The following is a 27,737-nucleotide window of genomic DNA, read 5'->3' on the forward strand; positions in this document are numbered from 1 at the left end:
CCTCTGAATACAGTATCTACACAATGCTTAAACCACAGCCATAATTCTAAATTAAATGGCTCTCAAAAGTACAGTTACAATAAAGAGCAATAAATGAGATATATAAATAACTGTTTTTGCTAGGGTATCTGTGACATGCAAGTACATCACAGGCAAGAAAAAAAAAGTATATTTTTGACTACTCAATTATAAAAACAGCTAAATGTGTGAACGTGTACACGTTACCATTAATAAAACTGTTAGGATACATATATTATGTAGGTTTATAATTCCAAGAGTTATGTCCACTTTTATCAACCTCTTGTGTGTGTGTGTATATATATATGCCAATATATGTAAGTAAAACACTTCAGTAACTGCCTAAGAGCAAGGACTAACCTGAACAGCTGCACCAGCATGAATGACAGTTATATCAGGAACCCAGTAGCATCCTTCAAACACCAATCCATATGCTGTAACAATATATAATGGAAGAAAATAGAAAAGGTACACCAGCATCTGTAACAAAGAACCAATATATATCACAAATCATCTGTTTATCAAAAAACCTTTCAGTTCAAAATAATAACATTAATAATATTATATGTATGGGAGCAAATCCATTTCAAGCATTTAGTTTTTATAACCACTCTGGTAACCCTTACATAACAGCCATCATCAACTGATGTTGTTACCTACAGCATTCCTGCTGTTTAAAGAGTTAATAGTCAACTTTACAGTGCAAGTCTACCTTATGAAACAACATATAACAGGGATAACATCATCATCAGATGTTATATAGTTAAAATGTTACAAATATTAATAAATTATTTGCATACTTTAAACAATCTCTTTAAGAACTGAGCCAAGTCACCCCCCAAAAAAATCGCATCTTTAATGTTACTGTATTGTAAGTATATTACTGTTTCTTTAGAACACTTACCACTAGGCTCATGTATATAAATTATGAAAATTTAAATATAAAATGTGCACCAATCCTTCTAGAACAAACAGTTTCATAAAGAGGCAGGAATACGAATAACTTATGTCTGCATTCTACAGAAATAAATGAGAATATAATTACTTGCACCATACCATAATTATACTCATATTTGAAGAATACATCTTTGTATACTCTCAAAAAAATATTACTGACTTAAATATGCAACACACGTATAATTGTCAAACATGAGTATTTTACAGTTTAAAAAATAGTTTCGCATACTGTTCTTCAAATCAAGCTTACCTGAATCCTTGGAAATGGAGCTGGATCCTGTAGTGCTAAATAAGGCTCAATATATGTGACATAATCTTGAATTGTTTGTGAATCAGCTCCCAGAATTGCCTGAAACAACAGCTAAATACAGCTTGAAGTTCCCACACACAGATACACTTTAAAATCATTTACTACTCATTATCAATTTCACAGCCACAAAGTGATTTATGTAGAGTAACCAATTATTAATTGTCCTGAAATCACCATCAGCCAAAAATACAAAATTTACATTTCTAGAAATTATGTAAACAGTTATATTTTCTAAAATATTTTATTTAGTTATAAAATTAAAAATGGAAAAAAAATGAGAACTTTTCACTCCAGCTCTCCTAAATATTTAACTACTCCAGATTTCCTTCATTAAATTTACACAATTTTAACTTTTATCTGTATATCTATCTCTGTGAAAATATAGATATACAGCATTTTGGCTTGAATAAAAAATAACATAGGTCAAATTAAAAAATATATCTATAGTACCAGTAACTCAAAACTGCTCTACTTAACAACTATAAACTGTAATATTTTCTACCAAATTAACTTGAAATAGTTTTCATATAAACATTGCCTTATATTTCTCATACTTGCTTCAAAGTTAACATTTTATTAAATTGAAAATATATTTCCAATAAAATTTACCTCTATTGATCTTCACTTTGTCCATCTAAGCATTGGTCTCACTTGTTTTAGTCTTTTTATATCTCAATTAAATGCCCTTGGCAATTTCTGACTTTATGACACTCTCTACCTATGTCAATGTGCCCACTATTCTGATACTGTATATAAAAGTCTCACTCAAAAATGTACCCACTTTTTGAGACATTCACCATTCAAATCATTAACACTAACTCTTAAAAGAGAAGATGGTGGGAGAGTGTCAGTGGTGGTAAGTATTACTGTAAATACATTTTTAATTTAGTAAAATGTTAACTTCCAAAACATACCTATCAGCCAGCACTTACAAATAGTATTCCACATTGAGAAGGTGGAGGGGCCAGAAAGGGTACTGTCCATACAAAAAGTATCTGCATAGAACACGAGTGTACCAAAATAAAAATGGTAGATGAGTGGGAAAAACTACACTATCACCAGCACATGTATGATCTTCACCCAGAGCTTAGTTCCTGAATCAATGGTAAAACAGTATGAATAATAATCATTATACACTAGCCCAAACAAAACAGCCAAGATTCTACAACTCAGCATTGGAATTAAGAGATCATAGTCTCTATATCCCATATTGGTGGCTAGGGAAACTGAACCTCAATGTTATATGCAAAGATATATTTTTGGTTGGATCCAAGCCTGTAGCCAGAGTGATGTGTTCCAAACCACCAGAATCATAATAAGAAAGTAACACCAAAGTGGACAAAGTTTCTCCTCCACCTGAAGAAGTCCAATAGGCAAAACCTGAGACTCAGAATGACGAGATCACGTGTGCCTTACTCAACCAAAGAAAGAGAACTCATCTGGTCTAGAATTACAAGCATTCATCCTCACCTCACTTCCCAATCAAGTAACCAAGAAGCATTCCATGTGCCCATCAAATTATGGAGGACATGGAACACTGCTCAAACAAGGACCTAGCATGAAACCACTCCCTGTTAAAAATTTGATGAAATGATGGACCTCCTTCCATGAACAATACATTCGATATTCACCGATAAAAAGAAGGGCCATACACACCTCAACCAGATAACTTAGTATAAAATATGAATTGGTATTATGAGTAGACTCTCGTAAAAGCCGGTGCATCTCCTACTGATATCTGGAAAAAATATCCAGGGACCTAGGTAGGAGAGCCCCAAACTTAACTTTGCCCTCTTCTCCAGGAGTGAAGAAATTCACTCTAACACTCTGACAGAAAAGCCTCTGTCTACCACCCCAATAACTGGAAATTGGGTGTGGTAAGGACTCCCTTCCTCTACTAGTAGAATCTTTGGGGGAATGTGCCTTGGAAAGTCATGAGGCACAGTGCTCTGGAAACAGTGTAAAAAGTGATCCAAGGTTTCCTAAACTGTTAAAAGCAAGCTGACAACTAACCCCAATTTATTCAATCCAATGATCAGCAAAAATGGGCAGAATTTCCTTAAGCTTCACTCATGATAGTCCATGAGTGGTGGTTCAACAGAATATGGCAATATCATTTGGTGAGTGTCTAGATGGTCATCAGGAACACCTTATTTCTACAGAACCTGTTGCAAAAGGTAGGAAGTATAGATAAATTTGATGCTAGTGAGAAACTGGATTGATAAAAACACTTGTCAGAAGGGGATCAATGACAGAAAAAAAGAAGGGACTCTGGAAAAGAAAGGAACAATAGTATAAATATTCACACTCCTCCTTATAATCTAACAGATGTTGTTAAAACAGCCACAACGAGTAGTCGAAAACCCACAGAAAAACAAAACTGACAGGTCACATAAAGAATATGAAAAAGCTACATACTAGCTCATCTGATGTTCTCCAGCAGGTGATTGAAATGGGTACCAAAAGACATAGATAACTGACAAATCTGAAACAAAAGTTTCCTCACCTGTAAAGAAAAAACAGAATAAGTAACATGGATATTTGTAAATCCACCTAGCCAAAATAAGCTGGGAATAAATCCTGGGAAACATTTAATACAAAGTTGAGTATCATCACCTCATGAGAAGTTGGTGCAAACTATGTACCACCTCAGGGATCTCTCAGGAGATAACAAATGATCAGTGTTTGATTTGTTGTAGAAGTGATAAACAGCTGATAAGAGAACTGATCAGCAAGATGTATTCACTTCTCTGGCTGCCACAGACTTAGAAAAAAAGGACCAAAATGGAGTTACAGAGAGTCCTATGAAGACCTAGTGCAAACAACTCTGACCAAAAACATTCATATGTCATTATCAACAAAAATACCCATTAAAGGGAAGTTAATACATGTTACATGAGGCCAAGAGCTCAAATGGATGTCAAGACAAAGCATGAAATATCCCTTAGTATCCCATTTAACTTAATGAAAATGTCATTTGGGAAGAAGGACTCTGAACGAATGGAAAATGCTGGATTGCACTAACGAATCAAAAACTTTATAATGTTTACAATAATGAAAAGCAGTTTTTAAAGCTACCTTACATAAAATTACAGGAGATGAAACTGGACCCAAGTCAAAAAGCAATATGGTGGGCATGCTTCAGTGAAGTGGATTTAAACCTCTCATGAGGCACTCACAAGTCAACTTAGAAGTCAAACCCTCATGAGCTTGGAAACGTTTGGGTGTAGAATGTTGGATCAAGGTTGTCTCAGAAATAGCCAAAGAGGGGAGGCAAATGTAAATCCTCTTGAAGATACTGTAAAAAGAGGAAACCATGGTTAGGCCAGCCAATGTGACACTACCAACAGCTCCCAAGTAGAGGATCAAATCAGAGTCAGAACTCTAGTAACAGATGAAATGGTAAAAGGTATAGAGGTGCAATCCCATCCAATCTGGACTGAATGCATCTATAAATAAAGCCTGAGGATGAGGTATTGTACACCAAAAATGCCTGTACTTAAGTTGCAAAGAGCAACAGATGTATTAATCATTGGAGACCTAAGCTAAGAACAAAACCATCTGAAAAATGTATAATGGAGAAGCCATTTAGCTGGGAGGAATCAACTGGTCTGATACAGGTGACTTGCTATGAAACTCATCACCCCAGGAAACTTCCAAGCCAGGAGGTTGATAAGAATTGACAGGAAAGAAGTGACCCCTATAGAGAAATCACCAAAGATAGAAATAAAGGACCCAAGAATGTGTACTCCCATGAAGGAAAAGTTATGAAACCACTGTGGGAATGATGGAAAGAACCATGATGACATTTCTCTGCAATATGTCTAGACCTTGAACCATTGTCTATTGGACAGTAAGAAATTCTAAATTATTGATCTGGAAGGAAGATTTGTCTTCCGTCCACATACCCGTGAATTCATGACTTTCAACATATGCACCCCATCCCAAAAGTGTGGCACCTGTGAAAAGATGAAACTCTGGACACAAGGGTGGTATAGGTACATTGATGGTAGTGTTGCACTGAGTTAACCACCACTCAAGAACTAAGATGTAGCTCCTGATGGAAATTAGATAATCTAGTGAATTGGAATTCCTGATCCACTGGTTGTTAATAACCACTAAAGGGACTCCATGTATGCTCAACCTGAAGGACTTGGATATTCAGTGGATGATCAGATCCTCAAAAGAGATAGAACCATCCAAGTAAGAGCCTGACTGCTCAATTCCATAGCCTAGAGCTGCATGGGAGTTGGGTAGGCCAAACTTATAACATGTTGAAAAACTTGTATGATCTTGCAGGAAATATGGTGAAAGTGCCAAGCCAAAGGGTAGATTTGTGAACAACAGAAGCTGATCCCTGTGCATGAAACATAGAAAGTGGCAGGATGAATTCATTAAAAATGCCTCACTAAAAGTGGTCATAAATGGCTTGGTGAAGAATGCCAGTGTAGGTTGCAAAAACAAAATCAATTGTGAACCTGGAAAGATAAAAAAATTAGCTGATACAAGAAATGCCAATGATCATCCACCAATCACCTATTGTCTTGAGCACAACAAATAAATTGAAATAAAATCCCAGAAGAACTGGATCAACTCTCATGGGAAGCCCCATGACCAAAAACTAAATTATAGCTTGAAAACAAAAATCTGCACTCCACTGTGAAAATACCACAGGTTGAGGTGATAATGGAGGTGAAGAAGTGAATGGAAGAACCAAACCTAAAGTACCCATGGATCCACTGTAAAGAAATACCAGGTGTCTATCAACTGTAATAACTTTGCCCCTACAGACCCCACCCATCAAGGGTATATGCTGACACTGTTGGAAACAGTGTGCTCAAGTGGAGGAGCCTTGAAATTAAGGGCTGAATATATTCTGAGTATTCATAAAGCAAGGAAGAGACTCACAAGGTGTAGTTATGCCCTGGCTACCAGAAGAAGCCAAAAAAAGTCTAGAGGTCAACAACAACAAGGAAAAAGCAAACGAGTGACATCAATTTGAGACTCCAATTGTTCTGGGATGCCCTTAAACATCAAGGGGCAAAGGAAAAGAACCTCATGTAACTTACAGAGGGCTACAGCAGATACAAGAATGTACATATTCAATAAATCCCAACAATGTACAAGTTTTGGAAGGAAAGAAGAAAAAAATCTTGAAGCAAGAGCGAGGGTTGAAAAATACATGAAATTGTGATATATTCAAAGTGATCATGGGATCTAGTCTAGAATCCCGTATATAAAAAAGCAGATCTAGTCTGTAGAATCAATATATAGATTCATCTAGTGTTTGTAATCCAAACCATGTGAAAAGGTAACTAGGGTATAAGGTATATCTATCCCATCACATAATAAAACAGTAAATTTCCCAGCTTGAACTCCTAGGTTGAGTATATGTCTCCATTTCACAATGAATCAAATCACAGACAGCCTCAACTGAGAGTTCTCCCCACCTGTACAGAAAAATACTTTATGAAATTATAATTGTACAGAAATTCACAAGGTAACACCAAAACTGCAATCTAGAATGTAATGAAGCACAGCACTTCAGAGAAAACCATGATGAATGCTTTATTGAGAAAAATTGATAATATTATATACAGTTTCAAGATAGAGGGTGAACTGACACAAGTAGAGAGTGTCACAAAGTAAAAATGCAAAGGCATTTAAATGGGGGATAACAAAAAAACTGGAGCAAGCAAGACCAATGCTTGAACGATCAAAGTGAAGGCCAAGAAATGGTTATAAGTATCAGCAGACAGTATGTTTTGGAATTTAAGTTTGTAAACATATGACATTCACAGACAGAACATAAGAATAAAATAACTTTTAAATTAAAACAAAGCCTGAAATTTTATTCTAAATTCATTTACATTGCAAAATAACTTACAATATGAAAACATTCACGTTTACTTACCAATCCTCTAAAAACTGCCATGAAGCTTGCAAAGGTTAAAAACAACATGCACAAACAATCTAAACTTCTCTTCCTCACTGGCAGAGGGGGTAAACCTGTCTATTGTAAGTTAAACTAAAGTTAGCATAAAACAAAATATGTTTAGTGACCACATTAACTGTCATAACCAAGTTCATGTTTCTTATTTCTTTAATCTTAGTTATAATCATTTTTTTAAGTTGAGAAAGTTAATTTAGAAATCTTTTTAAAAGTATTAATTTTGTTTATTTCAAATTCTTATTTTCCACAAATGTTTTTAGTTATTTACAAACAATTTTTGATATATCTGTATGTAGTAATTATAACAAACTGTTTTTATAGCAAACCCAATTCTGTATTAACAGTGTCAGACACAATTTATTTCACATTTTATCAGATAAAGAAAATATAATCAGTGAATAAGGTAATTGACTTTCTACACATCAGTGACAATAGTTTATTACTGAACCCAAAATACAAAGATCCATAATTTGAACACTGTTTAAGAAGTTACTAATAATCATCGAAGATTCACAGAAAATTTCTTTCATATAAAAATTATAATGCAAAAAATATGATATAATTTCTTAGTTTATATCATTAAGTAAAAAATAAACTAAAACAGCTCAAAAATAGTAATTTAAGTGAGAAAGTTTCAAATGTAAGTTTTCCTTTTAAACAACAAGAAAATACAATACACTTTGATTAATAATTTCTCAATATTCAATATGTTTTACAGTTACACCAAGAAGTAGAAGAGATAAAAAGTACTGATATAATAAATGAATTATTTATAAGATAAAAATATCAATACTTTTTAAAGGTGTTTTTAAAAACAAACAAACAATAAGACCCTACTAATGAGCTTTGCAATAACAAAGTCTAGGAAGTAATGAAAATTTACTGTAAGATGTTTAATAAAAGAAATGCAAGCTAATTTAAATTATAATAAATAAAATACACAATGAGAATCCATGTAATAAAGTTTACATATTAAAGATATTAAAGAAAGCAATGTGTTACCAAAATTACACATTACACGAAATACTAACGTGGTTACATAAGTACCTTTGGAATCTGTCGTTGTCGCCAGATTTTCAAAAATTCTGGAGCAGAAATTAGAGCAAAGGATACATAGAGCAAAGTTCCCCAAGTCAATCCATGTTTACCTACACATAAACAATTAACATGGGTAGCCTTATGCTGAAGACAAGATTTTATTAAGTAAGCTAATGAAATCAATATATCCACATACCAGCCACCCAGGTCAGAAAAGTAACCAGTTTTGTAAACTGACTGAAAACAAGGCCACTTCCATAATTATATATCAATATATAACATCTTTCTAGAGTTATAAACTAAATGTTATGGATGAACATTGCTCCTTTCCAGAACATAGTAGGATTTTTAGTAACATTCACAGAAACATTATTTCACATTATGCATATACATACATATATATTTCAGTTTTTATAAATTTTGATGTAAAACTAGTTTTAAAAATCTACAAATATCTGATGAGAAGAAAATTAATCATCTTTTATCTTCTACATACATTATTTTTCACACCAACATATAAATAACATTTAATAACTACATAAAATCTGGGTTTATGACAAACAAGAAACACTTTATTCATTTATAATACAAAAATACTCTATTAGAACATTGAAAAAAATCATTTTTTTTTATTTTCAAAATCATTTAATCAATACACTTCTGAAAGAGAAGAGAAAGAGCTTATTTTCTTAAATTAGAATTTTTAAACTTAAATTTGTGAGTGATTCTTAGTGTTAACATTTACTGCTTTTTCTTATTTATTTGTCAGGTTTTTTTAATATGATTTTAGTTTTTCAGGGATCAGTTAAAAATGTTTATTTGGAAAACCAAAACCAAATCAATAGGTCTGAATGCTGTTTTTTTAGTTGTTTGTTGAACTGTATATTTTGTTTTTGTATGATGATATGATTGTTGTAGTTCAACGTTTTTGAAATTGTTTTGCATGATTTTTTGTATTTTCTGTAATATAATGAGAGTCTAAAATTTCAATTTTATGACACTCGGGGATGACTTAAAGACACGTGTATTTATTAAGTTTAGAATATTTGTGGTTGTACTAGTCGAGTCTTCAAGAATTTTGGTAAATAACAGTTCTTGAAATCTTGTTTTCGAGTGACTTCACACAGAGTAGACTTCACTGTATTTACATGAGACCCAAGTATAACAATAAAAGGTATACAGACATTGTTACAGCAGAGTTCAAAGTTGGTAGAGGCCAACTAGCAAAAAGCCAGAGGGTTCTAGTGTTTAAGCTATGACCAACAAGGAATACTAGTATTTCTTTACCAGTTGATAATCCAGGGATCATAATGTATATTCAGACCAGTTGATAGCTGAATGCAAGCCCAACATTCATGGGGAAACCATGTTATGATAACTTATAGATAAATTTTATAAAATGCAAAGGTAATAAAATAAAGAAATGAGACTTTAGGAAAAAAATCATCTTAAAAAAAAACTGTTTGCATTTTATTTTCTTGATGGCATTCCAAGCAAGCACTTTTTTTCAAGCCACAAACAAGCTTGTTGATTAATTAAAATTACAAATGTGATTCTTTCTAACTTGAAAAAAAAAGAGCATATGCTAAAACACATAGGTCAATAAGCTAGAAAACATCTTACCTGATAAAGCTGCTAATAGCAGCACCACCATACTATTAGCAATAGAACCACACCAAAACAATCCAACTTCAATGAAAGAATTGCTAGAGTTTAAGAAAAGAAAGTTATTTTACTATAAAACTATATGCTTTGCAATAAAGCCTCTAACCTATACACAAGAAAACAGAACCTGCAATTCATGACTCTGTTATACCTTATTCATATAATACTACAGTTGCATCATAAAAATTAAAAATAAACAATAATAAAAACGATTCAACTCGCACCTAAACAGTATTTGTTCAGTGATGATACTAACACTTATCTGCAACACAAAAATAACTGACCTTTAGAAACTGTTCTAATTATTCAATTTTTTTTTTTACTTTTGATGTTAGCTGTGAGTATGATGAACACAAAATCAGTTAAAAAATGCAAGAATAATAAAATGAGATAGAAGCTTTGATGCTGAATTTCATGGGTCATATAAGAAATTAGTAAGTTCCTGTATTTTCATATAACTCAGTACAGAGCTTCTTACAAAATATACACTAACAATGTACATAATTAATCAAACTCACTTCCATGAGATGGCAGTGACTATGAGCAGGTTCATGGCATACATTCCAGTACCGTGCCAATAACACATCATTGTTCCATGTGCTGAGCGAAGATTTGGCTCCACAACCTTTAAAAATACACCCATAAACCCTGAAAAATAGAAAGACTAAAAAATTTTACACTAAAGCTTTTAAATAATATTAAAAACAAACATCAACAATCTTAACATGAAAACCTATTTCTGATAGGTACATACCTCTACTCACACAAAACTACACTAATCTTCTTTCTGTACCCAAGTATTACTAAAAACATATTTCCACTCACTGCATTAATCCATATACCCCATCAATTTCACACCATTTTTACTTTTGAACATGTACATATCATGTGACTACTCTCCACCAATAGTATTGAACTACATATATTGGCACAAGTAGTTCCCTTTGGTATTCCCACTGAATTCTCACTTTTGAGAATTGCCAAGTTTTAAAAGAAAACCACCACAGGAACAAGAATTATAACAAACCAAACCTGGCATTATGAGGTTGTGATATTGCCTCAACTCAACTCCAAAATCAGATTATTATCCATAACAAGTATTATGAACAGAAATCATAAATCACTCAATTGTAAATGCAGAAACATCTTGCTTCTGGAATTAAAAGGAGAATAAGAAACATTTGCTCAACTGTAGGAACAGTGTACAGACATGCTGTTGCTAGAGTTATGAGACAAATGAAGTCCCCCAAAGTCCATTGTAGAAACAAGGAAAGAACCTCTTACAAATGGAATTAACAAGAGGGCCCTCTACTGTACAGAACCATAGGAAAAATTTACATAAATCCTGTAGCAGTTTATTGGATAAAGTTTTCACTTCTTGCCCTTCTTAGGAACAATCAGTTGATCACTGTTTGAGAACAAGTGACATAGTTTGTTAATTGTTCAGCTTGAGTTGAATGCTATAAATTAGAAGCTCTTCCTTTTTTCCTTACCATCTATTCATTACTCTTTGCTTAGGTGGTTCTAAATTTCAGAGTTATTGACAGGACTGTTATACATAGTTACCTTGATTCTGGTAGCTAAGGTTCAAGTAATTGACCCAGTATGGACTTGCGTGCAGCAAGGACACAAATATTTGTATACTGGAAATGATTTTGTTACAGGAGGCATTTTGTCCTCAAAGAGGAAGAAACTGAATATTCGTTTATTCAGTTTAAAGATTACTCAAGTTGACTGCAGAATGCTTTGGGTCTTACGCTTTAGTTCAATGCTGTGGAAAAGAGTGAAAAGTAACACCGATGGTGATAGGATGTTTAGAAACACTGAGGTCAGGAATTTAGGAGTGTAAACCTTACTGATATATTCAAAACTACCTTTGTTGATGAGTTCCAGAGGGAAGGCATTTTCAGTCAAATATTTTTAATACTGATAATTTCATGATGAAAATAACCATAAGAGCTAAAATACTTATTAAATTAGTTTTGTATCACTCAAGTATAAATGTGCTGAAATAGCAGTACAGGCCAGAAAATGTTTATCACAGTACTTAGTTTAAAACTTGTTGTTCTGGTTGATAGCTTCTAGATCTAAAAAAGGCAGTTCAGATTCTTTTTGCTCTTTAGCTGTGAATTTGATATACTTGTGCAATGAATTTAAATAATCTTGAAACTTTCTGGCAGGATTTTGCTTTCTGAATACAGTAAGCATCTTCAATGCATCTCTTATAAGCTAAAGGTTTAAATTCTGATGGACATGGCTGTATCCAATTGGTTTCATAATAAGACAAGAAAAAATTAGCTAGTATGGGAGCAAGTGGTGAGCCAGTGGCTACACCATCAATTTTATCATATGTCCTAGTATTAAACACAAAATGAGATTCTTTGGTTATAATTTCAAGTAGTTTCATAAACTGATTTTTAGTTATGCCATTGACTTTACTTCAGGCTACTCAGGAAATAATAAATCACTAATTAATTTGACTACATCATTAAATGAAATGTTAGTGTACAATGACTTAATATCAGTAATATCTGTGATTTATACAGATGAATCAAATTTCACAAATTTTATTAAATTACAGAAATCACAGGATTTTTTTAATGTTAAAGTAATTCTTAGTAAACAGAAATAACAACTTGCTTAAAAAAAAACAACTAGTTTGTAACTGTCTGTTCCTATGTTACATAAAGATGTACCAATCAGACCCATAATGTCACTATGTGATCCAACAGGTTTAATCTAGTTGTATACTTGATCAGAAATTACATTATCTTTCTTCAGTCTTAATAAGTGTTTCTGAAGTTCATTTTCTTTCTGCTGAGTGGGACCTTTATCTAAAACTTTAAACTTGCTGAAGTCATTTAAGATAGTGCAGACTATATCAAGGTAGACGTGTTTATTGAGAATGACAACATCGTTTACTTTGTCTTGATCTGACAACACTACATTAGTTAAACATTTTAGATTACTCAATGCAGCTGTTTTATCGCTGGACAAGTTAATATTATATTTTTAAGTTAATAAGCATGAAATACAGATAAAGCTATTCCTGATATTTCTGTGATAAAGTTATCAGAGGTATACCCACTTTTAGTCCAAATAGGTAACAGTTTAATACTAGTTAGTAATTTTTCAAAATTTACAAAGAAATCAGTATTTCTACTTTTTTCATGGGTAACACCAAAGTTTAAACCATGTTTTTCATTATCAGAGAGGTCACGTATGACTTCAGATGTGTTCTCAGTAAACGTGATCACGGGGTACCTGTCTCTTTTTTAGTTTGTGCAACTTCTTTAATTGTATTAGTTTAAATTAATAATTTTTGCCTATTTTGAGCCTCAATGATTTGCTTTAAAATGTATATAATCCAAGTAACTAAAGTGTTGTTTTAACACTTTTTAAGAGACTGGAAACAAATGTCTAACATAATTTGTTTTATAACTTGTTTTATTTTCCTGTAATTATTGAAAAGAATTTTTAATAAGCATTATGGTATTGTTTACTAACCCTTAGGTTGATGTTAAAGAAACTTTGGAATGCAAGAACTTTGGTCATAATTCAAAAGTTTTGCATTATTTTAGAAACTCAATGTGTGATAAGTTATTTTGAAACTTTATATATGTTTTTCAGCATTCCAATATACTTTTAATGTGTAGATACCACAAAGGTTTACTATGATAGTAATGCCAAGTAGATCTTTTAGAAATCTGATTATTTCATAATGAACATAAGAACAAAAGTAAGAACACATATCATTATAGCATTTAAGGACTAGGTTACTACATATATAAGAAAAATATAGGGTGTTTCACTATAAATCACATAAATATCCAACTTACACTACATTCAGCAATCTGCTAATATTATTACACATCAACGATTGAAATTTAACAAGATGGTAAAGTTCAAATGTTATATCTAATATGTGGAGAAGGTAAAAACTTATATATACACATATCTAATACATAAAGAGAGTTATATCTATGTTACAATTACATACATATGTGATATGAATGGCAAATTATGTGGTTACATGACTAACCAAGTAAAAAAACAAACTACAGTAACTCTTAGAAATGACAATAAGAACAAAGTCTAATATATATATATATATATATAGCATTAAAAACAGTGTATGTGGTTACACAACTGAAAAAAAGACATCAGTAAAAACAACTCTTGGAAACAAACAAAAAAAAAAGTTATGCACCTCAACCCTCGATAGTTTGTATCTTGCAAGCTTTTGACCATACCTTGATTGTCTTCAGGCATTAAGTAATTTGTGAATAACACAATTTTGTTTTTCTTCTACATCAGCAAATATTGACACTTGTTTGCTGGATGAACTTTTCACTTTTTGTCCATCTCAGGCATGATGAGTTGATCATAGTTTGTGATGCAGTGACATAGCTAGTTGATTGTTCAGCCTAGGTTATAGACTACAAATTAGGAGTGATTCCTTTTTCCTTAGTATTCATTCATCTTTTGCAAGTCTACTATTCTGAAATGTCCACTGCTTGTTTTTTGTTATGGTATTTGCTTAGGCAATTGTAAATTATAGGGATGGTGATTTTTATGTGCTTTACAGAAAGAAATCATAGTGGTAAGATACACTTACCCCCACAACAGTCTAAGAGTAATCTTCAAATCAAACAAAGGGATACACATTTTTTTCCATTTAAAGACAAAATCATAGTGGTAAGATACACTTACCCCCACAACAGTCTAAGAGTAATCTTCAAATCAAACAAAGGGATACACATTTTTTTCCATTTAAAGACAAAATCATAGTGGTAAGATACACTTACCCCCCAACAGTCTAAGAGTAATCTTCAAATCAAACAAAGGGATACACATTTTTTTCCATTTAAAGACAAAATCATAGTGGTAAGATACACTTACCCCCCAACAGTCTAAGAGTAATCTTCAAATCAAACAAAGGGATACACATTTTTTTCCATTTAAAGACAAAATACTTACTGAAAAAAAATCACTGGTAGTATACAAATATTTGTTTCCTTGCTATAGGTAAGTCTACACTCAGTCAACAACATGAACCTTAGCTAGAATTAAGGATAATGTACATAACAGCCCTGCTAATAACTTTTGAATTTACAATCATCTCAGCTAAGGCTGTAGCTTTATTGTATTATTGTTATATATTTAGTTTTTATAACAATTTTTAGCACTAACTGATGAAAGGTCTTGACTCAAAACATTATCATGATTTTAAAATAAAATAATTTCAGTATTTTCCACTCATCTGTTGGAGTTTATTTTTAAAAATTAACTTTTTTTATTCAACTCTCATTTAACTAAACATGATTTGACTAGAAAAAATAAACACGTCCTGAAAATGAAATGTTACAGTTTAAATGTTATTCTACAGATTCCATGTCTGATAAAAACAGGGTTTTAATCAGGATACAATTATGTCCAATACACCTAAATTCTGAGATAACACCACTTCCTCAGTAAATAAACTCTCTTAAAGTATTAACACATTTGCTAAAAGCTTGGAATAATATACGAGTTTGTCTACACATATGTATGTTAAGTATTTGCACTATAATCTTTGATACAGCATGTGTATCTTCACAAGATTTGTTTGACTTTTAGTAAAAATTACAAGACTTTTGTATTCAAAACACCAGATTTTTAATGAAATATTTTTACTAAAAATATGTTTGTGAAAACAGAGTCTGTTTTGTTACTAGTCTGAGTGCAACATGATTTTATGCTAAGGTTAAAAACTATTCTTCATCCCAAAAATCTCAAATATTACTTATGTAATCTCTAAAAACTCCTAAATAATTTCAAACATTTAATTTTAGTAAGACTTCATACTTTATGTTATTTTTATACACTCTTAACTATGTAGGGTCTGTCAGTTGACCAACCTTATAAATATCATAAAAACATTAGGAAATAAATGTAAATTGTGCTTTTTCAAGTCAGAATAACTACACATTGTAACATGAAAATATAAATGTTTAGTCTAGGTAGCTTAGATCTTATAATGCTAAATATTTATTACTTATTATATTCACCTTCCAGTAATTCCTAGCTAACATTATATAGCTTGCATTGATGCAGTGCACATGCACTCATGTTACATGTCCAATAACATAAAACTGACCCTTAGTCTTCTCTGTCTTGGCCGTGTCTTAGTGGACTAGTATTTTGTAATATATAGCCAACATTTCAATTATCATATGTTACATAAATAAATTATTACTGTTTAGAAATAAATTATTAAACTTATTTTCCTTAAAATATAGAACAATAAACCAAGAACCAAACAATTATATTTTCTCGCTACAATCTTTGTATTCAGTTGCTGCTGAATATAGGTTGCTAAGCCTTTTAAAATTTTGCATGTGGAGGATATCAAATATTTTTTTTTTTAGGTTTTATCTATAAAGTTAAAAAAACCAAAAAATTATAAATAACTATACTGATACCATAGAATTCCACTATAATTTATTAAGCTTAGTAACTAAGATATATTTAGATTTTAAAAAAATATGAAACTTCGAGCAGACTAAACACACAACCTACCTCACTGAAATCTCAGACTGAAAAAAAGTAGTAGCCTTTCAAAGATTAAAATGGCTGAGAAAAACCACTCTTGGGACATTCTAAGCTGTTGATTGGTTATTCACAGGTCATATATTGAAGTAAACATATGTAAGGGACCATTTCCAGAAATAGAAAGAGGTGAAGGAGGTCACTGTATTTGATTCAGTGTATAAGCCATATCTCAGCAAAATAAAGATACGAGGTTCTTATTTTATATTCTAGCTTGATAATATTAGTATTTTGAGTTCCTAATTTGTAGAAAACTATAGACTTAGTATTTTGACATCAAAAACATCTAATTTTAAACAATGCTGAATTCAACATACAAAGTGACTCACTAAAATCTATATTTGGATGTGTTCTTTCAATATTTACTTTTTATACTTCACAATTTGATTCCAAATTTACTGATATAAAGTCATAAAATAGTAGTTCAATAAAATTTTGAATGCAAGCCAACAAATGCGATGGCATAGTCTCTGACTCATGACCCATTGCAAAAGGTTTAATAATGTGCTTATATGCTGTTGTGGTTCCAGCTACATCTTCCCCAAAGTTTCAAAAGTTCACATATCCATACATTATAATGATCCTAGAACTCTGTAACCAACTGTACAAATAAATATAAATATTTAAAAATTTAGTTCACAACAGCACTGTAACAAATTTTTTTTTCTGAAATTATGGCTTCTGTCTCTGTTAAAAATGAAAAAGCTAAATTAAGAAAATACAAGTTCCAACAAATCTTTACAAAAATATTTTTCACTCTGGTAAAAGCAACTGCAAATGCATAAGCTTAATAGTAAACATTAATTTTCATGCTTGTGATATTATTCTCAAGTTGTAACTTACCTTTACTGTACTAATATGTTGCCTTCCAATACATGCAATTATCTATTTCTTTGAAAATTTTAAATGCTTAATTTTGTAAAATTATAGCTTTAATTCATAAATTAAGAACACTGATAATACTATAAACAATAGTTTAAAATCAGACCTCATTGATGGCTCCTTCTTTGAATGTAATGTAATACTGAGTTTCACTTAAAATTAGACCTTGCAAAAAATGTCAAAATTGTCCAACACTGAGGCAAAATGTTTTATTTTAATATTTCAAAGAAATACCTCAACCAACAACTTCATAGATTTAAGGATATGGTTTTCTTTATATGAACCTTTATGGCATGTTTAAAATGGAAGAAAATAAACCAATGTTGTCTTCCCTTTATGTTTGGAGTCAATCTGAGTCAAACAGATGCTGTCAGCAATAATCACTGTCACATTCAAACTACTAAATAATTAAGATGATCAACACACAGCATAAGCAGGATTGTGTGGGGAGTAGTTGCCACCATTTTTTATCCATGAATTATAGTATACACATACAATTTGCAATTATTAAGTCAGATATTTTTTTGTCCACCACATGACTTGTTTTGCAATAAAAAAATTACGTCTGATGCACATAACAACAACCTGCATTTATTTTCATATATTAAACAATAACTTTACAAATGTAATAAATGCACCATTACAAATAATTGAAAATTACAAATAAAATAAACATCCAAAAATTAACAGGATAAACTAAACTAGCCCAACTCATTTAGGCAGGTAGATGGTTCTGTGAGAAAGTCATTGAATTACCTGCATTAAATATTACATTTTGAATATGAACTGATGCAGCAAGAAAATATATTACCACAAAAAATTTAAAATGCTCCAAATGCACTTTGCTTTAACTCAAATAAAATGAAAAAAAAACAAAAACAATGATTTTTCCAACTTTAGTGCATTTTACTTTAAGCATTAAGGATTTATGTATATAATAAACATTGTCTGTTGGTAATGTTATGTAATGCTCAAACTGTTTCAATGATTAGAGCATTCAACAATCAAATGAGAGTCTCACATTCAAATACCCATAGTTTGGAGTTGTCGTACTTTTTGTTTTATTGATAAGTGATCATATTCAAATCATACACTTTCAATATTTGGAAAAACACAATTACAATGACACTTAAATGAAGCAAAATCAAGGCAAATTGCTGCTGAAAGACATGCAAATGGGTTCTTGCCCCTTTATATTTTCCCTGTGTGTGGTTTATTCAATACAATGGATTTCTGTCAATTACAACTGAACATTACCAGCTCCTTAACTGGAATTAACAAGAACTACAAATAGCAGTATTTTGAAGAAGTTCTACAGTAATAAGACAGAAGGTTGCAATTAACCAACTTGTATGCAATGGGCTACAGGTGTATTTGATATCTGACATCAAAGTGAGTAAACCTATATTTTAGCTTTTATTTAATGCATGGTCAGGGAATATGTAAATGTTTTCACTAGCTAAATGTAAGTTTTGAATGCTTGAATACAGCAGCTTGGCACTCTATAAACTGTACATCAAAACTGTTCAATGGTAGAAATCACATTACTGGCATTGTAATATAATAAAGGTATTTTACTTTTGTCGAAAATATTTACTTTTAATTGTGAAGGGGTATGATCAAAAGGAAGAGAGATGTACTTACTGCAAAAAATCTTGTCATATTAGTTTTAGGGTTCAACAGTTAAGCCTACCCTATCATTAATTTTTGAAGAAATGAAAAATTGGGTGGATGAGTTCTGACATAAATTTATCATTTAGTATGATTATTGTTTTTAAATAGATATTACTACTATAATTATTTCAGTTGCCAAGTTTATGTGGGTCAGTCTATGTCAAATCTATCATTTTAAAAAGGTTTCTAACCTCACCTCTTCCAACTATGAAGGAAAATGATTGGTGTCATACATTAGCCACGTTTCATGATTCTAGGTCAAATGGTTTTAGTCCAAGAGGTCATTAAGTGTTTGATCCAAAAGGACTTCCAGATGAGAATAATGACATAAAATTACTAACACTTTTTATTTATCTTGCTAACGCTACAGTAAAAAGTAGAATATTGCTGGAAAACTCTCTTTGTGCTCTTTTAGAATATGGCATTTTTTCTAACATTCAAAATTTTAATCTTGGACATAACTTTGACCGTAAGCATCAACATGGATGACCAAAATCAAGATTTGGTATTAAAATGCCAGAAGAGCAGTACTTTCCAATGAGCCATGGTAAAGGGGCCTGTGATGGCATTTATGGATATCAATTAATTTGCAGTCAAAAAAGCCTTCAAAGGCCATATGATCCAATCCTCATTTCAAAAGTCCTTTGCAAATGATGTTACTGGAACATTCATGTGATTAAGAGAGAAAATAAAACATTTTAAAGGTCATATGATCCAATCCTCAGTCTAAGAGTTTTTTTTGTGTTTTTTTAACAGGGATAAAGATAGCCTGGTAGAATTCATCATGAACGTGTCTCAAAATATAGAATTCATACTGAGAAGAAAAATATTACAACTTCAGCTCACTGCATTTGTAATAATGACAGAATACAACAGTTTTATTTTTTCTGACATGTTGCTGAGTCCCTATCTCTCCAAATTGACTGAAAGTTAGTAACCTAAGTGAGTTTATCCCAGAGCATAGATATTATAAACTATGTTGCATGAAAATTTTATGGCAAATGTTAGCTGGTTCTTGTTGAAGAATGTTTACAAGAAAATGACAAGGTCAAAGATACATTTTTGTATTTTGCTGAGCCAGTATGAACTTTTTCATTCCAACAGCATCTAGATATCCAGTTGGTTACCTTCACCGTAGCAACAAAAAGAAGATACAAACTATCAGAGAAAGAACTTTTAGAGGCAAAAATAGCAACTGCTTAATAAATTCATCAACTAAATCAATATAAACTGTAATAATCTGCAAGTTATGCTATTTAATTAAACTTTCCATTATGTGTATAAATCAAAACTATTCACATCTCATGTTTTCCAAACTGTTATTATGTTCTTAAAATCACAAGTTGAGCAAGTTATTTTTTCTTTCTAGTCACAGGTAAATTCATTGTCCATGAAATTACAATGGCTAATGTACTGAATAAACACCTCCTGATCCCATTAAGATCCTATACTGCTTTTTATAAAATCTAAGATGGTGTGAGCTTCATCATCCAACTTTAATTTTGGTCATCTGTACTGATGCTGAGAGTTCAAGTGAAGTAAAATTTAAACAATTCAAGGTCAATATTCTGACTTTTCAAACAAAGTGGAATGTTTGACAAAAGAACAAAGAGCATTCAACAATATTTTACTTTTTCCTGTGTCATTAAAAATAAAGTTTTTTTTTATTTTGTCAATGATCTCATCTGTGAGACATTTAAAGTGAAATAACTGGGAAATTCTCACATCAAAAACATTTGATCCAAAGACACAAAACTTGAATAAGTTTTATATTATGACATCAACAATCATGAACTTATGGTTATGATGGTGACTGACACACCTAAGTATAATCATGGATATTTTTGCACAGCATAACAATTTCTTTCCAAGTTGTACATTTAAGATATATATCTTTTAGCTAGATGAATTATTAAAAAATGAAGCAGCTTGAAAAACAAACTACCTGATATTATTCCATCAAGTTCCAGTGCAATGATCAAAGCAACTACTCCAGAGACAGAAGACACTGCAAAAACTTGTATAAAAATATCATATATTAACATTCCTTAAAGATTTTAAAGCATACTAAACACTGCAAAGCATGTCTATGAAATAATAATAGATAAATGCTTTAAAGCTTTTACTTCCTTACACTTTGTTTTTTTTTTAATTATACAACTCTATGATTGAAACAGCTTAATACTTTAAACAAGGTTGAACTTTAGTTTAGTTTTTAAGCTTGCTCTCAGTGACTGAAATGTATTATTTATAAAGCCTTAAATATAATGCATCAAGAATAACAAAATAATTTATTAGCACCAAAATGTTTGAATACCACCTGTCCCACTAATAAATCTATTGGCACACATTAATGTTACTAAATTAATTGCTACATAACGTATTATAATGAATGATGAAAAGTAAAAGTATACATAAATTAGTATGATGTAGCACCTGAAGTACTAATTTTAAAGTATAATGTATAGTAAGTGGCCAAAAATGTAAGTACATTACATGTAAGAATCACAGATATGAATAATAAAAGCATGACAACATGCATCCAGGAAAAAATTAAATAAAACTTTGGTTTCCTTTTTTTTTAACAGTCTTTTCATTTATCTATCACATTTAGCAAAAGAAAAATATTGTATATTTTCTTTCAATCTTTAACCTTAACAAACACAACATAAAGCAATTCGTTTAGAAGAGCATTATTTATTTAAAAGTAGCACCTAAATAATCACTAACAGTGCATTTGCTGTAGAATAAATAAAAATGTGAACAACTGGAAGAGATAAACCAGAAAAATCTTAATATTTTGTTATAAAATATAGATTTACATCTTGGTTTTCCAATATATAGAACAACAAATAAATATAAAAATACCATGACAATACATGAATATACATGAATTTGCTGACGTTTTCAAAGAATCTCTTAAGTTTCTACTTCAATCTTTTAAGTGAAAAAATAATAAACAAAGTTTAAATGTATGTCACAAAATGCTTTCAGGCCAACAATAGCTACACCAGATCATCACCAATGATGAAAACCTGAAAGGCAAAATATATTATAAAATATAAATACATATAAGTCATGGTTAAACTTTCAATAAGCCATATGTTTATAGAACCTATTAATCAGAAATAAACTATGGTATAACTACAACCTTATTATCTTTGTTATTTAGTGCTACACATAGTATGATCCACAACCAATAAAAATTTTTCTTATGCATATAAATCGTTTGCCTATCTATAACCATATTAGCACAAAGTACTTCCTTCCTCATGTACAATATGTTGTTAATGGTATTACGATACCAGCAAACAATGAATAGGAGAACTGGGTCATTCCATGTTAAATCATCCAGATTTTGGAAACTTTTCCAGGTAACCCCCACAGCATGCCTTTAAAAAATTCACATCTGCTCACCTATCTTTATAATGAAAAATTGCCAAAGATTATATCAATATCTCTAATAGTTTCTGATTTACAGCCCTGTAAAATTTACTTTTTTTCATTTTTAACAAATTCATTTTTGGGCAACTTTGCTTAAAGCTGCAAGAGTAATGGTGGTAGAAAGCTGAAATTTGCTACTCTGACTAAATTAATTTTACAGAATTCAAAAATGGTCTCAAACCAAGTTTATCTCTCTTAGGATTTTCATAGTGAGGCTGTAAAATCACCTGAAAACCCAAAATTGTAAAAACAACAACATTGGTTTATTTAATAAGCCATAGCTCGAAGACTTAATAAAATACAAAGTTGAATTTTGTTTTCAAATTTCCTATAACACATCAGTTGATAAATCAGCAATTGTTGTAATTAAAAGTCTGTTAGATCTCCTGTAAAAAAATGTAGTTGCATGCAACTTTTTATGATTTAGTTAAAATAGCCCTACTTCAGGCCACAGTATGACCATGTCACCAGTTATTCAGCCTTTTCAGATTTTTACCATATATTCTTACATCTCTGAATAAGATCTACAAAAAATCAGGATGGTGTTCAACCTACTTTTCGAGTTATAATTTTTTTAAAGTATCCTCTAACCATACGTTGTTTACTTGATTGATTGATTGATTGATTTAGTGTTTTATGGCACAAAGCAGTGAGGCCATCTGCACCAGACATTCGGTAAAAATGTAAAAAAAATAAAATAAAAATAAATAAATAAATGTAGTAATAGGCATAAATGGAAATGAAGGTAAAACAAAAAAGTATAAAACCAATGTTGACATCTAGTCTACAATGTTAAGATAGAAGGCAGAGTATAAGAAGTTGTAAGGTATTTACTCTAGCAAAAAGGTAATGATCATAACCCGCCAGGAAGACTAACAGGTAAGTTCAAGAACCACCGTCAATCACCTGAAGTTGGCCTTTCCAGTCCTGGTTCTGGGTTATGTGTCATAGCAGCTATTATCAAAATGTAAAAGAATAAAAGTTTTAAAAGACACTCCGCAAAATCGTAATAATGAGTAGCCAAATGTCCAGTAAAAAGATAAAAGTCAAGTAAATGGAGTAACATTTGTAAAAGTAATGAAGATAAAAGCAAAACGGCAATTAAAACAGAAAATGGTGTAAAACCAATGTTGACATCCAGTCAACAAAGTTGTAAAGAACTACCTGTAGCAAAATGGTAATGATCATAACCCGCCAGGAAGACTAACAGGTAAGTATAAAAACCACCGTCAGTCACCTGAAGTTGATCTTTCCAGTCCTGGTTCCGGGTTATGAGTCAATATGGCCAGTACTAAAAAGTAGTAGTAAAAGTGTGAATATGCAGCAAAGTATAATAACAACTCGCCAGGAAGACTAACAGTAGTTCAAACAGGAGCGTTAGTCACCTGAAGTTGGCCTTTCTAGTCCTGGTGTCGAGTTATTTAATGTTCTGGCCATTGTCCAATGTCAAATGGAAGGAGAGAGATTAAAACTGTAAAAAAGGAACCACAATTAAAAGGTGTAATGAATAAATATGCAACACTTAAATGAGATTAAAAGGTTAATGGCCATTAAAAAATTAAAAACATTATCAAGGTGGACAGAGTCACCATCACCAATAACTCTGTCCAATGTTACAGACTGACCCTGGGAAAAATATGTTTAAAATATTGCCGTCGTTGAGAATTGTAGCGATGGCAAGAAAGTAAAAGCGTGGCTGATAGTGATTTGAGTGTTACACAAACTACACATTGGTGCATCAGTTCCAGATAAAAGAAAATGATGAGTTAAAAACTGTGACCAATCGTTGCCTAGTGAGAACAACTTCCTCCTTCCGAACTTTACGGAAGCTAGATGGCCAAAGTCCAATTTTGGGTTTGATTTGAAAAGTTTGTTGTCACGTTGCTCATTCCAAGTGGACTGCCAGCTGGCACAGAGCCGAGCCTTGAAGACAACACCATAGTCCATGTGCGGAATAGGCATAGGAGTGATGGTGCTGAAGCAGACATATTTAGCTGCCATGTCTGCAAGCTCGTTCCATAAATACCAACATGGCCTGGTATCCAGAAAAACTGGATTGAAGTAGCTGCTAATGAGAAATGGGCCAGTCGGTTTGAATATCAGCGAGAATAGGATGTGAGCTAATGTGTAGTGATTCCAAGGCAAGTATAGAACTAAGCGAATCAGTATAAATAGTGCAGTTGGAGTACTGCTCAGCTGCAATATGATCCAGGGCAAGAGATATGGCATACAGTTCAGCAGTGAACACAGAAGCTGTAGAAGGGATTCTGCACACAACTACTGACCCATAGCAAACCATAGCAGAGCCCACTGAATTACCTGATTTGGAACCATCTGTATAAATGGGAACTGAATGATTGTTTGAAAGATATTCATTGAATAAAAGATGGTACTTCCAATCTGGAGTATCTGCCTTTTTTAGGTGACTGAAAGAAAGGTCACATTTGGGGGCTGTAATAAGCCATGGTGGGATGGGCTGACCTGTGGAATCTGCAATGTTATCCAAGGACAGACCCAATTCATCCAATTGCTCCCGGATCACGAAGGCCAAACAGAGCAATGACAGATCGTCTGTTCTGAAAAAGTACTGCCCACCGAGGAAGGAAAACACATTTCCAGGTGGGATGCTTTGGTAAGGAATGAAGTTTCGAAGTATATTGTAAAGATAGTTGCAAACGGCAAAGGTGTAGAGAAGGTTCATGAGATTCAATGTATATACTTTGAACTGTAGAGGTACGGAAAGCTCCAGTGCAGAGTCGAAGTCCTTGGTGATGAGCGAGGTCCAGCATCTTTAAGGCCGAGGGTCTGGCAGAGCCATAGACCATTGATCCATAATCGAGTTTCGATCTAATAAGAGCACGATATACCTTTAACATTGAACAGCGATCTGCCCCCCAACTGGTAGAAGAGAGAACACAGAAAATGTTCAGTGCTCTTGTGCATTTGACCCAAAGCTGCTTTAAGTGTGGTATAAAGGTCAGTTTACGATCAAAGATAAGCCCCAAGAACTTGGTCTCCGGGACCATTGTTTACTTGAAAAACAAAACTTCAGTTCAGGTATGTTACTGTGTGCAAATATATCCATACAATTTTAAAAAATACCTGTCAGAATTTTATGAATCTCACTGAAATATTCTAACCAGCCTTTCATAATGTTAAATAATGAAGTTGTAAGAAACAAGAAAGTATTAATTAATTTCTGAACAAGTTTATTGGCATAACTAGTTAGATCACATAGCAATGCAAATATATTGTATATGCATTACAGTTATGCAGATATGGCTGAGTTTAAGATTCATAATATAATAAATACAAAGGTAAATCAGACACAAAAAGCACAGTGCTACAACAGGGGATAACTGAGAAAGATTATAGCACACCAAACTCAAATAATCGTGACAATGAAATGTTTCAAAAACTGCTTTGGTAATAAATTAGCCTTAACAACATAAAATAAACATTGCTTTGTTCAGACAGCTTGAATAAATTTCTGAAATTGGAGTTTGATTATGTTGAGATCTCTTTGACTTAGGACATAGTGACGAGCACTACTGCCTTGCATGGTGGGTGCACTTATCAGACAAAGAATATGTTGGAAAGGAATCCATCTTTCATCTTTACGTGACCTTGCAGGCCACGAGAACAGTTCATTTCTTGATTTCTTCATAAATGGCATCAACACATCAGAATGTTCATCTGATCTATCTTTTATATCTTTTATTTGCATGCAAATACATTTTTTACACATCTAACATACTTTTAATTACAACAATTGCTGAGTTATCAACTGATGTGTTATTGGAAATTTGAAAATAAATTTCAGCTTTGTATCATATTGAGTCTTAGAGCTATGGCTTATTAAATAAACCAATGTTGTTTTTTTTACAATTTTGGGTTTTCAGGTGATTTTACAGCCTCACTATGAAAATCCTAAGAGAGATAAACTTGGTTTAAGACCATTTTTGAATTCTGTAAAATTAATTTAGTCAGAGTAGCAAATTTCAGCTTTCTACCACCATTACTCTTGCAGCTTTAAGCAAAGTTGCCCAAAAATGAATTTGTTAAAAATGAAAAAAAGTAAATTTTACAGGGCTGTAAATCAGAAACTATTAGAGATATTGATATAATCTTTGGCAATATTTCATTATATGGGTAGATGAGCACATGTGAATTTTTTCAAGGCATTCTGTGGGGGTCACGTGCAGTCCCCTGGATGATTTGACATGGAATGACCTAACTGTTGTACACATTTTAACAACTGTCTCAAGCAGTTAGGCAATACACTCAAACAGTACTCTAACAATAACATGATGTATACTACTGTCATATAGAGGAATTATTCCTTAATTTTTTTTTTTTCTCTGTAATTAATGTCCAAGACAGATATGCAACTATTATTCAAAAGGAAACATCCCAGGAAAAAAAAAGTACTTGTTGAGACAATATAAAGATTCAAAGTCACTAGTTTTACTTAAAAGTCTAGAACTCATTAAGGATAACATAAAAATATGCATTTAATATTACTGCATATACAATTAATAAATAAAATACCTTGATATTTCAATAATGAGCAAAACATTACACGTGTCCATACGTAAAGATAAAAGCATTTTATCTAATTCTTGCATATATCAATTCTAGATTAAGTTTTCAGTGTTACACTTACAATAGTACAATTAGAACTAAATAAACTAGAACTTAATAGCTGATCAAAGTAAAATTAAAAAAATAGTAATGTCACTAATTGTGACAATAACTTACAAATAAGACATGCCATGTAATATACTACTAATAATAATGCTAGGTACCATAAAATTGGTAATTATCTTGTTTCTTTACACCATATCCATGGGACCCTGATGACCTTACAACTGAAACTGACAGTACTGTCAAAATAAATAAAGCACCAATTAGCCAGACAACAGGACTCGTCGTGTCCCACTGTATCAACAGCATCACCATGTTATATACGTAAGTCAGTGGTACAGTTAAGACTGAAGCTATAAAAACTTTTGTTGCATTGGAAAATGACATTTCTCAAATGTTAAAAAAAACTTGCTAAACTTGTACTAATAAACTTATTAATTTGAAATAAAATTATTTCAAGCTTCACTTCAAGTTCAAAGAAGCATTTTTCTTTTTCGCGAAACAATCTAAACAACACCATTTTGTTATTTACATCGTATAAAACATGAGCCCAAGAGT

The 27,737-nt window shown here is 31.9% G+C and overlaps 1 protein-coding gene across 3 annotated transcripts in view; it reads right to left on the reverse strand.

Annotated features, from left to right (window-relative positions):
* LOC143240391 (transmembrane 6 superfamily member 1-like) overlaps positions 1 to 27,737 on the reverse strand; it is a 38,438-nt gene extending 10,701 nt beyond the window's left edge. Inside the window, exons 1-8 of one of the 3 annotated variants that reach the window (XM_076482727.1) lie at positions 27,341 to 27,737; positions 21,034 to 21,105; positions 10,460 to 10,589; positions 9,900 to 9,982; positions 8,286 to 8,386; positions 7,200 to 7,298; positions 1,226 to 1,324; positions 379 to 498 (exon numbers count right to left, since the gene is read on the reverse strand). In XM_076482727.1, coding sequence (XP_076338842.1) covers positions 379 to 498; positions 1,226 to 1,324; positions 7,200 to 7,298; positions 8,286 to 8,386; positions 9,900 to 9,982; positions 10,460 to 10,589; positions 21,034 to 21,105; positions 27,341 to 27,566 — 930 coding nt within the window. In that variant the 5' untranslated portion in view covers positions 27,567 to 27,737. Of the gene's footprint in view, positions 1 to 378; positions 499 to 1,225; positions 1,325 to 7,199; positions 7,299 to 8,285; positions 8,387 to 9,899; positions 9,983 to 10,459; positions 10,606 to 21,033; positions 21,106 to 27,340 lie in introns of all 3 variants that reach the window. The other 2 variants (XM_076482729.1, XM_076482728.1) reach the window with 2 other exon arrangements.

Source organism: Tachypleus tridentatus, chromosome 13, assembly GCF_004210375.1.
Source record: "Tachypleus tridentatus isolate NWPU-2018 chromosome 13, ASM421037v1, whole genome shotgun sequence".
Lineage (NCBI taxonomy): Eukaryota > Metazoa > Arthropoda > Merostomata > Xiphosura > Limulidae > Tachypleus > Tachypleus tridentatus.